The 17,945-nt window shown below is 42.4% G+C and overlaps 1 protein-coding gene across 4 annotated transcripts in view; it reads left to right on the top strand.

The window, feature by feature from the left end:
• ZFYVE16 (zinc finger FYVE-type containing 16) overlaps positions 1-17,945 on the top strand; it is a 34,836-nt gene that overhangs the window by 11,960 nt on the left and 4,931 nt on the right. For all 4 annotated transcript variants that reach the window (XM_081212479.1, XM_081212478.1, XM_081212477.1 and 1 more), the window contains 12 exons: positions 619-720; positions 2,196-2,317; positions 2,689-3,070; positions 3,804-3,920; positions 4,736-4,891; positions 5,985-6,209; positions 7,530-7,612; positions 14,375-14,479; positions 15,276-15,426; positions 15,646-15,726; positions 16,435-16,597; positions 17,570-17,675. In XM_081212479.1, the coding sequence (XP_081068605.1) occupies positions 619-720; positions 2,196-2,317; positions 2,689-3,070; positions 3,804-3,920; positions 4,736-4,891; positions 5,985-6,209; positions 7,530-7,612; positions 14,375-14,479; positions 15,276-15,426; positions 15,646-15,726; positions 16,435-16,597; positions 17,570-17,675 (1,793 nt within the window). The remainder of the gene's footprint in view (positions 1-618; positions 721-2,195; positions 2,318-2,688; positions 3,071-3,803; positions 3,921-4,735; positions 4,892-5,984; positions 6,210-7,529; positions 7,613-14,374; positions 14,480-15,275; positions 15,427-15,645; positions 15,727-16,434; positions 16,598-17,569; positions 17,676-17,945) is intronic.

The raw sequence follows: 17,945 nt of genomic DNA, 5'->3' as shown, positions 1-17,945 counted from the left end.
TTTGGTATTCTGACAATGGCCAACCAGGTGTCCTATGGAATTTCCCAAGAAGGAAATTCTGTTGCTTTTTCCTGGCTGCTGATAGTTGGAGAGAGAATGAGTCCGTATACATTTTCTTTGCTTCCCTATCCCCCCCCCCCCGCAATCTCATAGATTGTTATGAAAATTATCCTACACCTACCTGATACTGATGCCCTTGACTTTGCTTTCTATAGCAGTTTTGCACTGTATTGCCTAGTCTGCATAGGTCTCATTCTTGTGCTCTGTAGGCCTTATTGGAATGATCTATTCAATTTAACATGTTGGGCTGTACACATAGAGACCTCCCTATGCAAATATTTAGTATAAGACACCAACATCAAGAAGGGTAGTATGATACAGATAAATTCCTATGCTTAGTGAGGAAATAACCTGTATAGAACTACTGACTGTGTTTTTCAAATCCAGTAAATTTTGCAGTCCTAGTTAAAATGAAACTGGGTGTGATCCTAAACTCACCTTGGGGTACCTCTCAGGACCCCTCAAGCCTGTGTGTGAGAAAAAGGGAGAAAGGAGAAATATCCTACATTTGTGACATTTAAACTTTTTAAATTTTAAATTTTAAATTTTGTTTGTTAGCACAGGCACTAGAAAGGATGATGAGCCCAACGGGTCTTGTGCCCAATTCTGGTACCTCTGAATATTCAACTGTTTCACCTCTGCAGGAAGCACAGACAACCGGTACACCTAATTTTCCTTCTGTTTCATTACCCACGTCTGTATTTAAACAGCCAAATGGTGATGGTAACCTGAAGGACTATATTTACTATCGGGGCCTCTCTAGACAATTATAGGATAGCACAACAAACTTGCAGCTGATGTTCACTTGTGTGGGATATGCATACTCTGTTTGGGTTTGGTTTTCATTTTCTCAACACTCAAACCATGATACGTTTAGGGGTGAGGGACAGGGAGCAGGAAATGAAATTTCTTGCCAGCAGTGTTGCTGCAATTTGAAGTGATGTCAGCAAAGTGATGACTGATAAAGAGTGACCCATGCTATGTTTTAACCTGAACTTGCAGAGGAGAGAATTTTTATTTTGAGGCAAAAATGTCAATAAGCCCCTTGTTGGATTATCTCACATCTTTAACACCATGTCTCCAGACTTTGCCTTGAGACATAACCTGGAAAAGGTGATCAGAACTCCTCTAGGCTAGTTTTGAGACAAGTCTTCTATGCAAGCCTCTTTATTTGTACACCTGTGTACATCTTTTTCTAGATAGTTTTGTGCATCAATAGTTAAATTTACTAACTGCAGAAACCTCATGTCTTGGTATATTTGTGTTGAGATATACAACTGTTCATCTGATCTTTTCTTCCTCTTCATAATCGTAATCATAATCACCAGAATAAAATGAAAACCTAGAAGGCACAAAGATCTCACTCAACTCACCTCACTAAAAAAATAAGCAAGGACCTAATACCTAATACCCTCCAAATTAAGTGTCAAATGCCTGGGTAAAAATAAACCTTCCTTCTTGACAGCTAAAGTAGATAAAGATGGTGCCAGGCATGCCTCTCTGGGGAGATGATTCCACAAGCGGGAAACCATTACTGAAAGAGCCAGTACTTGTGTTCCTCCACTCCATGCCTCCCTTGGAGTAGACATATGGAGAAGGACTTCAGATGACAATTGCAGAGTCTGGCTTGCTTCGTGTGGGGAGAGGAAGTCCTTGAGATACTGGGTGAAAACCAGCATCTTGAATTGAGCCCGTAAACTAATTGGTAGCCAATGCAGTCATGGTAGCATTGGTTTTATATGTTCAGACTGCCTCATGGAAGGCACTTTGTGCTACTGAGGCCACTTGAGCCTTGCCTCAAGTGACAGTAGTGGATCCAGAAGTACCCACAAGCTACACACCTCCTTCAGAGTGTAACCCTACCCAGAACAGGCCAGTTCCCATCCAACTGTTCTAGGAAACTGCCCACTAACAGTGCCTCAGTCTTACCTGGATAAAGCTTCAGTTTGTTGACTTTCATTAAGTCTCCATTCCATTATTGAGGGAAGACACTGATTGCTATGTATTGTAGTAATGATTCTAAGTGGGCTGCTATTGTGGGCAGGGTAGGGCAGGGCTTTTTTGGAAGTGTTAGGTGGTTTTGTTTTATAAAAAATAAGTAAGGGATCCTCATTTATTTCTCCTCCTCCTTTTAGGGTTGTGCCCTAAAGAACAGAAAAGAGTTTGGTTTGCAGATGGTATTTTGCCTAATGGGGAAGTTGCTGACACAACAAAATTGTCATCTGGAGTCAGAAGATCCCCACAGGAACCATATCCCGTAAGCCACAATTTATCATAAATTGTTCCTATGTGTTCTTAAAAATAAGAAGTGGACATTTCCCATCCAGGGTTCTGCATGTTCGAATACCCTTCCCTCTGCCATATATGAAGCATCATCCGTCAATTGCTTCAAATGTCTGTAAGAAAAATGCACCCTGTTATTACTGAATTCCTGTTTTACTGATTTTCTTGATGATTCTCTGTTTGATAACATTTTTATTGTGTTTAAAAATACGTGATAAGTTGTTTTGTTGCTAAATGGCTATGTAACAATGCTTTTTTCATTTTTTCCTGTTTGAAATGCTTGTACAGATTTCACACTTTTGAATTAAGTGAATGTTAGATCTAATTGAATAACTTTTTTCGTAGGTTGAAAGTTCAACAAATGACACTGTTTGTGCAACTGATATCAAGCCAAAGGATGAAATGCATATTGCTGGACAAACTGAGAACTTCAGTTCTCCTACTTCTTTTGTTCCAGAAGAAGATATTTTGTCCCCCGTAGGACAACCTGAGTTGTCATGTAATTCTGACTGTCTGATTCCTGCTATTGCTGAATTCCCCACTATTGTTGAACCCGTAAAGCATCCTGTTCCTGCCACAACAAATGAAGCTAGTGATGTAGCTGTTAGTCCATTAGATTACAGGATGCTTTGTGGTGTTGAAAACTGTGTTAGCAAGGAGATCAGCCTTATTCCTGAGGATAATGGGTTGCCTCCTCTTCTGCTTGCAAGAGGAGAAAAAGGAGAAGGTGAGTTTCCTCTGCCAAAGTAGTTTTCCTGGGAAACGTGTGTTTTCTAAAAATGGGAATGTTTCTCAGTGTAATGTGCTACATTGCATTGATTTTGCAATTTAGAAGTGTATAATGATATTGAGAATCATAAGATATTAATAAAATCAATTAAAAGGTAAATGTATAACATTGAAATTAAAATATAAAGAAATAATATTGTCCTTATTGGCACATAATGATCTGGCTTAGTGAGAATGCGGAAAAGGTGGGGCTTTCTGGAGAGGAGATTGTAGCTGCTTTGCTCCTCCTCTGTTCTGCTGTTGTGCTGAGCTAAATCATGGTTTAGCTTAGCATGTCATCAGAACTGGGGCTTGTTGCTTAGCTCTCCAGACAAATCATGAACTATAAATCATGGGACAAACTTAGTCTGCAGCTCGTTTTACTGGAGAAAGCTAAGCCACAAGCCCACACTAAGACAAACCATGGCTTCTCACAACACAGCTACAGGGTGAATGGGGAGAAATGGAGAGTCTGCAATCTGGGAGCTTGCATGGCTGCTTGTTTACAATAAGCCATGGTCTGTCTTGGCATTATGTGCTGACTGTGCCATCAAATCCAGATATGCTCACATCTACTGCTGGACCATTTTTCTGATTAAAGTCTTGTATTTTGCAATGAGAAATTGCTTTCCTCCTACTCACTGTAAGAAAATACCTTCTGTTGAACTAATAATGTTCTAAATTTTCTTTAGAATCCTTAATAGAAGAACATCCTTCTCATAAGCAAGTCACTTTACTACTTGAAGAACCCAATCCACTAACATTCATCCTGAATGCAAATCTTCTTGTGAATGTCAAGATACTGCCTTGTAAGTGGTACATAAGGAAAATGGCATGTAAATGTGTTTGTTTGCTGCTACGAAATATGAACCAACCTGTAGGCTTAAATCTTTAGTTTTACTTGAGGCTTTCCCCCCGTTACTCTTGCCTTCTACCTTTGTAAGTTATTTTGGAAATAGGTATCACAAACCTCATTCTCCCCCCCACCTTTTTTTTTTTTTTGATTGGGGCATGATCCCTGGACATATTTTATTGACCTTAAATGAATAACACTTGCCCAGGGGGCATGTCATGTATAATTTTGAGGTGTTCTAGGCATTTTTGGTAGGAATACATTGAATAGGTAGTGACAAATATTGGTTGAAGTTGGATTATACTACCTTTCAAATTCTTCATTAGACTGAAGTAAGATTCGTAGGTGTATAGAAAGTCAGATGATGTCAGCTGTAAATATTTTTACATACAATAATGAATTACAGTGTTCCCTATAATGCCTTAATGCTTAATTATCACATCAATAAAAGGTATCACCTTTCTATTTTGAATCTTTGTGGCTAATATAGCAACCATCTCTAAACTAGGGCTTTTAAATTTAAAAAAATCTTATAAAAGTCAAGTAAATAGTTCAATACAGATGGTGCTATACAACTGTCATACTCAGAAAAGACCCATTGAAATAAATGGAAATACTTCAGTGAGTTTACACTTCCCTAACATTGAATATAGCCTAAGACTTCCTAATGTTAATGTCTTAGTTACTATGCAGAAATATATATATATATATTTAATATCCTTCATTTAACAATAAAATATTATACTGCTTAATTTTATTTTTCTCAATAAGATTCTTCAGAAAGGTGCTGGTACTTCTCAACCAATGGACTGCATGGTTTGGGGCAGGCAGAAATTATTATACTGTTACCTTGTTTGCCAAATGAAGATGATGTTCCTGAGGAAATATTCAAATTATTTATTAATATATATAAGGATGCCATGAAAGGTATGAAACTTTGCTATAATTTGAAAGCAGAACATATCAGACTTCATGAAATACTTCCTTTTCAGTACAGTCATACCTTGGTTCTCAAATTTAATCCATTTCAGGAGTCCTTTCAACTCCTGAAAAGGTTCAAAAACCAAGGCATGGCTACTGATTGGCTGCAGGAGCTTGCTGCAGCTAATCAGAAGCTGCATTGGACGTTTGGCTTCCAAAAAAATTTCACAAACTAGAACACTTCCGGGTTTGCAATGTTCGGAAGCCGATTTGTTCGACAACTAAGGCATTTGACTACCAAGGTACCACTGTATTCATCTTAATGGTGTTGTTCAAATAATAAGAACTGACCCAATGTTCTTTGCTGGGCTGCTCAAAAAATGACAGGCATTTCAGGGAAATTTTCCACCCTTAGTTGCTGATCTCATTTTGGGGAGTCTCTCTCCCCCCTTTCTATTTCCATTAATAATCCATTTCTGTTTCAGCCCCTGCTAGCTGTTCAGGATAGTCCCCTAATTCTCATGAGTGACTTGTTCGGATGTGTTATGTCATGGTGCTATAGGTGGTGGGGGCAGTAATGTCAGGAATCCAAGCACAGTCATGCTTATCTGGATTCAGCATATGGTCCTTATAATAAAAATTTGATATTATTATTACCCACCCTTCACCATAATATTAATTAAATATTAAAAACAGTTTAAAACAAATTACAGTCAATATAATACAGGATGAGTCCTGAAAATATGTATCTCGGGTGTCAAAGGCTAGGGTAAAGACATGTGACTCCAATACATGACAGAAACTGTATAATGAAGATGCCAGGCACATCTCTGGGAATGGAATTCCTCAACTGAGGAACAGCCATGGAGAGTTCCCCCTCCCAAGCCACCACCACCCCAGATTTCTGAGGCTGATGGAACTACAAAGAGTGCCCCTTCTGCTGATTTTAACACCTGTTTGAAAGGAGGTGATCTTTCAGATATTTGGGGCCCGAGTCATTTGTCTTATTTTGCCCTAGAAGCTATGATTATGTCCATGGCTGTATGCATCAGGAGTGTGCTTTTATGATGATTTTGACTATATGTATTCTTTTAACCAGGAAAATTCATAGGAAATTTGGAAAATATTACTTTCACTGAAGGCTTTCTTGGAAGCAAGGAGAATGGTGGATTCCTATTTGTTACACCAACTTTTCAGAAACTGGATGATCTCATACTACCCAAAAATCCTTTTTTATGTGGTATTCTTATTCAGAAGCAAGAGGTGCCATGGGCAAAGGTGTTTCCAATTCGCTTAATGTTGAGATTAGGAGCAGAATATGGAGGTGAGTTTCATTCACATATTATTTCATATACTTAGACCAGTGCTTTAAACTGATCCATTGTGTATTGACATCAAGTCTTTGACCTCAATGTGGTTGCAAATGTCAGTTTCATTTATTCGTCTTCCTATGGGTCTTTTTGGTAGCACATTTCAATATTATATGAGTAAAGATGTAAAGGCTATCTGGGGGGTGGGGATTAAGAGGAAAATGCAAGGACTATTTTCCAGTGGAAAAACTGGAAATTTTCAGGAACCACTGAAGAAAACATATGAAATATTTTCTCTTTTGGAATGAATGACATGTTTTCGACTCACTGAAAATGTGTTGTATGAAAGTTTCTGTGTAGTACAAATCTATAGCATTGGTTAGCGATGACTGCTTTGTAGACTACAGACATATACAACAAAATCTAAAATACATTTCTGCCCTTAGAATGTGCTGCCATCTTCATAACAAGAATGTGCTGCTTGCTACCTCCCAGTGACTATTGAATCTAGTACAGAGATATTACATGTAAATGTCCTTCATCTTCTATCCTGGCCATTCTATTATGTTCTTAGCTTTCTCTTTGGATATTTCTTCAGCTAATTCAGTACAGGATCTTATTTAGAGGCTTCTGGACCTCCTGTACAGTTCGCTAAGAGAAGAGTATAAATGATTTATGTGGTGTCAATTTCCATGGGTTGAGTTTAAAAAGACATGCCAGAAAGATTGAAGGCAATCTCTTTCTAAAATTAAAGAAATTCATTGCCAAGACAGTGAGCCTTATAGTGCAAATCTATATGTCCCTATTTATTAATTCTTTTACTAATTCTCTCCCCTCACCATTTTGTACTTCAATTACGTTTGGAAGTACATGTGAACAGCTGGGGACAGTTATGGCTGTAAACTTCATGTATGAATCATTTATTTTTTAAATAGCATATTTTCCCTGCTCATAAATGCAACATGGGACTTCCACTGATCACCACCACCGCATTGAGGGACTAGTCACATCCACACCCGTCTTCATCTGTTTTGTAAACAATCCCAGGTAGAACACCTCCATGTTGTATTACAAACTAGTTTTGAAAGTATCCTCAATTTCAAAATGGTTTGCTGTATAACATTAGAGGCTGCTGTTTGAGAACAAAAGACAAAACACCCATGAGTATATTGGACTACCTTTGCAGTGTTTTGGATCCCAGCAATTATATATTTATATATAAATTATAAATACCGGTTCCAATAACCATAATGTATCAACTTCTAAAGTGATTGGGTTATTTAGAAATTATTCTGTTCTGCATGTCTCTTACTTCCCCCCTTTTCTCTTGCTAGTGTACCCAACTCCTTTGACAAGTATTAGACATAGGAAATCATTGTTTGGAGAAATAGGACACACAGTCATGAATTTACTTGTTGTGAGTATATGCTTTTGCTTGTATTTCATTCTTGCCCTGTTGCTGATACTAAAATTGCATAGTCAGAAATGAAATCAAGATCTCTGTGCTCTTTAATGCTGCCTAAGTATCTGTTGAGAAACTAACAGTAAGATAAATTTCAGAATCTAGAATTGGATGATACCTTTTTTAGAACAACCAAAATGTCACAAAATAATGAGAAAATTAAAATTCTCCCTAAGTTCATCAGGCTAAATGTTAAGTGAAGCAGTGGGGCAAAAGTGGGAGAACTATTGTTATTAAAACTGTAAAGTTTTCATTGGCTTAAGATGGAGTATTGGAAAGAGGTAGCAGGCTTTTAACAGATTAAACTCTCCTAGGCTACTAAGCTTTGCAGGTTTCAGGTTACACCTAGGAATGCTTGGATGAAAAAACATACAATGGTAGATTTTTCATTTTTGAAAATAAAATCCAGCAGTTAACGCGGTCTGTCATTAGCCTTAAGCAAAACAATCAAGTTCCTTGTTGTAGTAAACACAAGAAACGTTAATAAGGACCATTTGTATACCAGCTAACGATATTTTGGGTGGTTTGCTAGGTAAACAAACAGCAACAGTGAGGAGCTGAATTAAATAGATTTATTTGGTGACCAAAGGAAATGTGTTCTGGGTCCATGTTCCCATCGGGAACTATTGCAGAGGCAATTGTTAAGCACATTTCCTGTCCATCACTTACCCCTTGCGTTTTGTTCCTCCTTTCACTGTTTTCAGTGCAACTGGGGTCTACTGGCTTGAGCTGTAAACAGAATGTGTCATTTTGCCCTATGAAAGTTACATACATGTTAATTAAATGTTGGAAGTATAACATAGAAAGGTATCTGGTGGGCTTTATTCACACTTGGTGGGCATGTGAGTATTATTCTGTAACTTTACAAAAAGTGTAATTTTATGCATCTGCCTAGTTATGCTATTGTTTTAATTCTCATGCTTATTATTTAATCATTTCTATACTGCACAACTTGTATACAAAAATAGAATGGGCTAGCTGATTATAATTAGCAGGTAGTATGTTCTCTAACTTCGTTTTCTCAAACTGGTTCAGTTTACCTTGTGGGTGACTGGTTATTGTAATAAGTGAGTCAAAGAAGATAATAGTTCACATTTAATACATTTTTGGTATACATATTTTATCGATAGTTTGTGTGAGGGTTTGATTAGCTGCTTGTGCGTGAAAACGTGCTCCCTCAGAGTTTGTGCGCCCCCACAAACCTCCGTGTGTGACGGAGCTCCTCAGACATGTCTGCTCTAGTCACTAGTAGAGTCCGACAGTGGCTGCCTGCGGAAGCGTTTCCAGCAAAGAAGTTCCTTAACGGAAACGCGTCTCCTGGACTCACGGCGTGACAGTTTCCTGCGAGGTATGGGTCTCCCTATGGGAGACTCCGATACCTCCCCACTGTTCTCGCTGGAAGCCTCCCTGAGCCCTCCCTCCTGCTCGCATTCCCTCAGAGACCCACTCCTCCCCCTGCTGGTCCCTGCTTCAGCAGTTGAGTCTCTTTCATCCTGCCTGAGTCCCTCCACCACCTGATGCTCTGATGGCAGTTCCCTGACATCCACTTCCCCTCCAGGGCCCCCCTCACCCCCTCCCAATTCCTCCCCCCTGGGAGGTGAAGGGCTAAAACCCCGAAACGAATCTTCCTCATCTTCTGACGTCTCGAACAATTCTCTCCATCGATCGTCGTCCTGGCCAGCTGAATCCTCCTCCTCTTCAGAATCTGGGAACCCCTCCAACTCCTCTTCCTCGTCGGTGGTGGCAAAGTATTCCCTTCGGAACCTCGCTACAGGCTGAGGTTTACGTGGGAACCTCTGATGAAAAGTCTCTATTAAAACCTCGTCATTGACATCCTCTGCCCTAACCCAGGTGTTTTCCGACTCCGGTTCCCCTTCCCACATTACCAAATACTCTACTTGATCTCCCTTCCACCTGGAATCGAGGATCTCCGCTACATGGTAGCTGTGTTCCTTCTCCTCCATTGCTGGTCCCCTAGTGACCCTCCCCTCACTGTCTCCTCTATACGGTGACAGCAACGACCTGTGAAAAACTGGGTGCAGCTTCATGTGGTTCGGTAACCGGAGCCTGAAAGCCACTGGATTGACCTGCTGTATGACTTCAAACGGACCCAGCCTTTTGGGTCTTAATTTCTTACAACCTCCTTTGAATGGCAACCCTTGGGTTGACAGCCACACCTGGTCCCCCACCCTGATGCTTTCACCTTCCCTTCTGTTTTTGTCTGCTTGCCTCTTATATTCCTCCTTAGCCCTGTTTAAGTTGAGTTGGAGCTGGCGATGGATCGCTTCCATTTCTTCCACGAACTGTTCTGCAGCTGGAACGCTCCAGTTCTCCCCCTCCCCCCCTGGGAAGGCTCTGGGATGGCACCCGTGATTAGCCAAAAAGGGGCTCATCCCCGTGGACACGTTCTCTGCATTGTTGTAGGCAAATTCTGCCAACGCCAGCTTCTCCACCCAATCATTCTCTCTGTCATTAACATAACACCTCAAATATTGTTGGAGAACCCCATTTGCTCTTTCCGCCTGCCCGTTGGTTTCAGGATGACGGGCCGTCGAGAAATTAACCTCTACATGCAGTAAGCTCATGAGCTTCCTCCAGAACCTGGAAGTAAATTGTTTCCCTCGGTCTGAAACCACCCTCAAGGGGGCGCCATGCAACCTAAACACATTCTCTACAAACAATTTGGCGGTTTCTTCTGCTGTAACCGCATGTGAGCAGGCTATGAAGTGGGCCATTTTAGTTAACAGGTCTACTACAACCATGATGGCTGTTTTCCCTCTAGACCTTGGCAGATCAGTCATGAAATCTATTGCCACTGCTTCCCACGGTCTCTCAGGTGTGGGCAGTGGTTCTAATAAACCAGCCGGCGCCTGCCTCTCCCCCTTGGCTCTTTGGCATTGTTCACACCCTCTCACATACTCCCGCACATCTTCCCTGACCTTGGGCCACCAAAATTCCCTGGTAACCAGCCACATGGTTTTGTGTTGCCCAAAGTGCCCTGCTGTGGGGCTATCGTGCAGCTGCTTGAGTACTTTCTCCCTCAATTCCCCTTCAGGTATATATAACGCTCCCTTATAATACAATGCCCCATTTCTCTCCTCAAAACCACCGGGTTTGTCTTCCTCCCCTCTGAGATCCCTGAGTTTCCCCTGGGCGTATGCATCCTGCACCGTACCCTCTACCAATTCCCTTTGCCCCACCAAAGTCGCCCCACACACCCAGCGGTCCTCTGGAATGATATGGGTTTCTTCGGGTGCTCCCTCCCCCTCCAAATATTCAGGTTTGCGTGAGAGAGCGTCCGCCCTAACATTCTCTGGGCCTGGCACATAACAAATCTCAAAGTTAAATTTGGAGAACTCTTGGGCCCATCTCAACTGCCTTTGGTTGAGCACTCGCGCCGTTCTCCAGTACTCTAGATTTTTATGGTCCGTGCACACTTGCACTTTATGTTGTGCACCAACTAGCAGATGCCTCCATCTCCGGAACGCCTCATGAATAGCAAGCAGTTCTCGGTCGTACACCGTGTAGTTCCTCTCGGATTTGTTCAGCTTCCGCGAGAAGAAGGCACACGGACGCCACTCCGACTCCTCCTTCCCCGGCTGCAGAAGAAGCACCGCCCCTATGGCTCTGTCAGATGCGTCTGTTTCAACCCTTAGCTTCTTTCGTAAATCCACATGCAGAAGTTGTTCTTCAGAGGCGAAGGCCCTTTTCAGTTCCTCAAACGCTCGCTCCGCCTCCGCCGTCCATACAAACTTCTTCTTACTGCTGAGACAGTCAGTGATGGGCGCCGTCAGATGGGCGAAGTTGCGGATGAACTTACGATAAAAGTTTCCAAACCCTAGGAACCTCTGCACATCCTTCTTGGTTTTGGGTGTTTTCCATTCCAGCACTGCCTGTACCTTGCCGGGATCCATGGCCAATCCCTTGTCTGACAGGCGGTACCCCAGGAATTCCACCTCCTTGGTATGGAACCGACACTTCTCCAGTTTGACCCACAGCCTGTTGGCTTGCAGTCTGCTCAACACTTCTCTGACGTCTCTCACATGTTGCTCCTCATTCTCAGAATACACCAACACATCATCTAGAAAGGCAACGCAATTCTTGTAGAGCAAAGGGCCCAGCACGTGGTTCATAAAAGATTGAAAACACGCGGAGCCTGCTTGTAATCCAAATGGCATAACGAGGTATTCAAACGCCCCCAAAGGGGTAAACATGGTGGTTTTCCATTCATCCCCTTTCCTTATGCGTATCAGGTTGTACGCCCCCCTTAGATCCAGCTTTGTGAAAATCTTTCCCTTCCTCACCATGGTCAAAATATCATCAATTCTGGGCATAGGGAACGCCACCGGTTCAGTCACTGCATTCAGCCGCCTAAAATCACATACAAGTCTCGGCTTGTCCGCATTTTTTTTGTCCACAAAGAACACTGGGCTCCCCCCTGCTGCTTTGGACTCTCTGATGAAGCCTCTCTTCAGGTTCTTGTCAATGAACCCTCGCAACTCCTGCATTTCCCTGTCTGACATGGCATACAACTTGCCCACGGGAAGCTGTGCTCCAGGGAGTAAATTGATCTGACAATCAAAGGGTCTATGAGGTGGTAGTTGGTCAGCTTCCTTCTCACTGAACACGTCGCTGAGATCTGCATACTGTGGTGGTACCTTCACCTTCCCCATTACTTCAGTCCCTGCTAGGGTGGCTTGGGCCCCTACTGAACCCTTCTCCCCTTTGCAGTGTTCTAGGCAATGTGCTGAACCAAAGGACACCACTCTTTGATGCCAGCCAACCAGCGGATCATGTAGAGCTAGCCAGCTCATTCCCAAAATAATGGGAGCGCCTCCCAGGGTGGCCACATTAAACGCTATCAGTTCTGTGTGCCTTGCCACCCTCATTATCATTGGGACAGTCTGCAAGCGGACTCCTCCTCCCAACAACTCCCTGCCATCAATCGTGGTCACCTGCAGGGGGTTGCTTAAAGGGATGGTCTGTATCTGGTGTTCAGCAGCAAACTCCTTGCTCATAAAATTGCAGGAGCTGCCTGAGTCCAATAGCGCCTTTATTTTTAGGGGGTGCCCATTCTGCAGCTCTAGCGACACTTCAATCACTAGAGCAGGTCGAGGAGCTTCTGGCACGGGCACTTTCACTGCTCTTTGGCCTGGCTGCAGTGCCCCAATTGTGGCAACCAGGCGTTGGCTTTTACCTGCTCCGCTCCCCCTTCTTCTCCCCCCTCAACAGCTCCCACCATCCCTTGCCATTCCTTCCTCTGGGGGCAGACTCTGGCAAAGTGGCCTGGCTGTTGGCAGAGATAGCATTTCCGGGGGCCCTTTCCCTCCTTCTTAGCTCCCTCGCTGGTTTTTGAAAATGCGCGCGCGCGCGCTGTTCCGATTTCCATCGGCTCTGCCGGCGGGAAAGCTGGCTCAGGAATGTCTGGAATGCGGAACTCCTTCCAACGTTCCCCTCTCCCTTCCCGCCTCTCCAAGGCTCTTGCCTCCTGCCGCGCTCCTATGGTCAGCGCAGATTTGGTCAGCTGATCCATAGACTCCGCCCTGGGGCTCCGTGCCAGCTCGTCTTTCACCCCCGAAGAAAGACCTTCTTCAAATAGCATTTGAACGGGTGCCGCCGATAAATCCCAACTCAGTCTGTGAATCAGCATGGTAAACTCAGTCCAATATTCACGGACAGATCGACTCCCCTGCTTACAAGCCATTAGCTGTCTGCGCACCACCCCTTCCTCAATATCGCTGGAAAACATGATATCCATTGCACGAAAGAACTTCATTGTGTCCTTTAGTATGTCATTGTGCGTTGCCATTAGGGGTCGAACCCAGTCTCTAGCCCCTTTCTCAAGATGCCCAATTACAAAAGCAACTCGCGATTCCTCATCAGGGAACTCATCGAACTGCACATTAAGGGCATATTGCATCTCTGTCCTAAAAGCATGGTAGTCCTTGGGGTCCCCCCCAAATTTCTGCACCAATCCTGGTACCTTTCTGGGGAATTGAGTGGCTCTCCCCTTCTTGTCTGCATCCTGAGCCCTTCTCTCCTCCAGCCTCGCCGTCTGCAGGGCCAGTTGAACCTCCAACGCTCGGTATCTATCTTCCAAGCTTGGACCAGCTCCAGCCCCTGCTCCTCCGGTTCCGGTTGGTTCGCTCATGATGCCTTCTCTTGCACAGGCAGCGTACAAAGACTGTCGGACTGCTGTGAGGGTTTGATTAGCTGCTTGTGCGTGAAAACGTGCTCCCTCAGAGTTTGTGCGCCCCCACAAACCTCCGTGTGTGACGGAGCTCCTCAGACATGTCTGCTCTAGTCACTAGTAGAGTCCGACAGTGGCTGCCTGCGGAAGCGTTTCCAGCAAAGAAGTTCCTTAACGGAAACGCGTCTCCTGGACTCACGGCGTGACAGTTTCCTGCGAGGTATGGGTCTCCCTATGGGAGACTCCGATACCTCCCCACTGTTCTCGCTGGAAGCCTCCCTGAGCCCTCCCTCCTGCTCGCATTCCCTCAGAGACCCACTCCTCCCCCTGCTGGTCCCTGCTTCAGCAGTTGAGTCTCTTTCATCCTGCCTGAGTCCCTCCACCACCTGATGCTCTGATGGCAGTTCCCTGACAGTTTGGTACTAGATTTTGGGTAATTCCTTTTTATTCTACAGTCGGTAGTCATGAGACATGCATACCATTGAAAATTAAATGTATAAATTAATAAACTTTCTATTGCATTGCAGGATCTTCGGAATTATCAATATACATTGCATACAATAGATAATTTATTTATTCATATGGAAATGGGTAGAAGCTACATTAAAATACCTCTGAGGAGATATAATGAGGTAAGAACAATTTGTCGTAAGGGCTGGTGCAGATGTAATAAAAAATTGGCAAAAAATTATATACAGACTACATAGTACCAGTGTGACATCATGACTAATGTTGGATTTAGACTACAGAGGCCCAGGTTCAAATCTCCACAGCCATGAAGGTTGCTGAGTGATCTTGGGATAGTAATTAAATCCTAACTATCATGAATTGCTATCTTTAGGGAAAGGGCAGGATAAAATCGAGTAAAGCATGTAAATGTTTCATCCTGCGAAGTTATTAACATCTTAATATGTAAGAATTAGTTGTTTGAATAAGAAACGTTTGTAGGCCCTATAATAGAATTTCCTCCATTTACATGTGTTGTAATCTGGGTCCTAAGCAATATTTTCCCAGGTTTTGTGGGGCTAAACTTATGTGCTTTATAGCCAAACTCACAGCAATTGTAGGAAAAGGGGCTTGTGGGTAGGACATTATACAAAGTATTAAAGTGGCAGCTTTGGCCTTCTGAAGCAGCTGAAGTGTGCTAAGGAGGAAGTGCTGAATTTGAGAGAGAGGCGGAATGGTCAGGGTTATGTGAAGGTCGGTAACATTTTATCAGAATTTCACTTCCAGCTTGATTCTATCCATGTGTACTCATAAATAAGTTCTGTGGTGTTCGACTGGACTTATTTCTAGATAGGTGTCTATACTTAGGGACATAGCTTAAGCCTTGGAGTTAAAAGAAGCAGCAAGGATTCATATTCTCTCTCACTCACTCACACACACGCGCACACACACACTCTCTTAATGACATTTCTGTAATTACAGGTGATGAAAGTCATAAATACTTCTAATGAGCATGTCATTAGCATTGGAGCCAGTTTTAGTCCTGAAGCAGATTCTCATTTAGTCTGTATACAGAATGATGATGGAGCCTATCAGACACAAGCAAACAGTGCTACTGGACAGCCTAGGAAAAGTAAGTGTCTTCCACAGTATTGTGTCCATTGGCGCATGTGGTCAGTTTTTTAGTCTGGTATGTGAGTGTCACGGATTGGCTGGACTCTGTTTTTCTAGAACTTCATAAGTTGTGTGCATTTCTAATATAACACAGAATGTAAATACCTACTCAAATTACCGTATGTTTAAAATACTTCTAAGTTTGTAGGAGCAATTGACGTATATGATGTTTGTTTAGTTACAGGTGCAAGCTTTGTTGTGTTCAATGGAGCCCTAAAAACATCTTCTGGATTCCTTGCTAAATCTAGTATTGTTGAAGGTACGTGGTGTTTGTTTGTATTTTGGTGTGGTTTTTTGCAGTCATGTCAGAGGTGAAGGAGGAGTCCCTGAGGCAGAGATGTGTCAGCATTGTACTCATGTTCCCAAGAGTGTTGTATGGCTGTTGTTTTTTGCAAAAGTTCTGTAGCTCCATTGTATTTCTCACTTAAAGTTGCCCTTGTGAGTTTAGTGCGCATGACAAAAAAAAAACTAGAATCAAGTGCTGCATATCCTATCCTCTGCACCTTTTTTTTTTTAAGTTCCCCTCTTCTGCTGAAGTTGTGGGGGATTTGTTTGTGCCAGGTGTCATGCTGGAGCAGAGATGCAGTGAGGGCATGATAGTGAATTAGAATCCTAAAAGGTACTCCCAAAGGTCTAGTCCAGGCCTCCTTTGGATGCAGAAAAGCCACTACTATAGCAGTCCAGCCTCCTTGAATTGGTGTAGGATACAGCTGAAGTGTGACCTGTGCCACTCACAACTCTGCTCCTTTTTCAGCTGTTCCACAGGTGTTTCTTTGCCAGCAGAATGGCTCTGCTGAAACATGTTCTGCAAGTTTATCATTATTGTATATGTATTTGGTGTCCTACCATCAAAACTGGGCTTCAGCTGAATCTTATACCCTGATGGATCTCAGGCACAAGATTTTGCCCATTGCTGTAGTAAAATAATTTGGCTTTGTTTTTATTAAAGTAATTGTTTTTCTTATAGATGGAATAATGGTTCAAATAACTCCAGAGATTATGGATGGCTTGCGTCAAGCTTTAAGGGGGAAAAAGGACTTTAGAATTACGTGTGGCAAAGTCGACTCTGGAGATCTGAGGGAATATGTAGAAATTTGTTGGGTAGAAAATGAAGAAAAAACAAATGTGAGGTATGATGTTTTTACAAAAGTCAAAATGTATGTTAATATTTTTATGCAAAATGTCATCAGTTTTTTAAAAAATAAAAGGTCTGATATTGACAACTATTTGCATAATCCTCCTATATACAGAATTTTTTTCTAACATCTTTTGGCCATGCTTTATTAAAAAAATTATTTATCTGAAGGTCTGTAGATTAGACAGCCTCTCAGAGCTGCCCTATGAACATTTTAAATATTTTATGAATTTAGATATTATGGATATTTATCCTTTTATGTGGAAGCAAACATGAATAAGGAGGTGGACGAGAAATCTAGAAAATGTTAAACTGCACAGTGAGACTGAATGTTTAGCAAAAGTGCTGTGTAGGAAATTTGGGTGATGACACACAGTACTATTGCAACAGCCCTAGAACATGCACACATAACTGGACACATGCTGCGGATCAGAGGAACCGTCCAGGAGTCCAGTTTGAACAAGGTGAATTCAGTAATGGATGTTTCTCACTTGCAACATTCTGTGGATTCAGAATTGGTGGTAAACAGTGACTTGAATTAAGTTTTCTTAAATGTGTTTCTATGTTGCCGCAGAACTGAAGTTCTCTAGGTGGCCTACGTAAAAAATTGTAAAAAGCCTGAAAGAATAAAAAAAGAGCCTTTGCTCTTGTGTATTTTGGGTCCTTCTTGCAAATGGTTGGCCACTGTGAGAACAGGGTGCTGGACTAGATGGGCCTTTGGCCTGAACCAGCAGCCTCTTCTGAATTCAACATTCTGCTCAGCTAGTGCTTAAGCAGCTGCTTGGATTTCAGACTTACATTTTTGGTCCATCCAATCTCAAATTCAGGATGGTTGACAGTAATAGATACAATTCTATATAATGTGACATGCTACATTAATTTCTTTTTGGGCTGGCTTCCAGTAACATATTATGTAGGGAAAGAGTCTGACTGGTGCAATTAATGCAGTATTAATCTTGCTTCATAGAGTTACAAGCCCAATAGATGGGAAATCAATGGAAGGAGTTCCAAGCGAAAAAATTGTCCAAGAAGAATATTTTGAAATGGATAATAAACTTGTAAAGTGTACAGAAGTAAGTTAATGCTGCTGTTCTCAAAATAACAAATATTTGCTACAATAGTAAATGAAGCTTTTGCAACATTGAAAAGGTATCTGTGTGACAAACAGATACAAGATTGCTGAATTCTTCACACTACATGCAGTTTTTGCAGTTACTCAGGAAAGCACCAGATTATTACTTGGCCATGAGACATGGAAGTTGAAACTTTTTTCAGCCACTAGTATTTTGATTGATGAAAGGCAGCACACCTGCCTTTTCACGTTCTGGAAGAACATATGCAAG

The sequence above is a fragment of the Podarcis bocagei genome, assembly GCF_964188305.1.
Source record: "Podarcis bocagei genome assembly, chromosome: 11".
Lineage (NCBI taxonomy): Eukaryota > Metazoa > Chordata > Lepidosauria > Squamata > Lacertidae > Podarcis > Podarcis bocagei.
The sequence above is the reverse complement of the archived record's forward strand: the minus strand, read 5'-3'. Positions and strand labels throughout refer to the sequence as shown.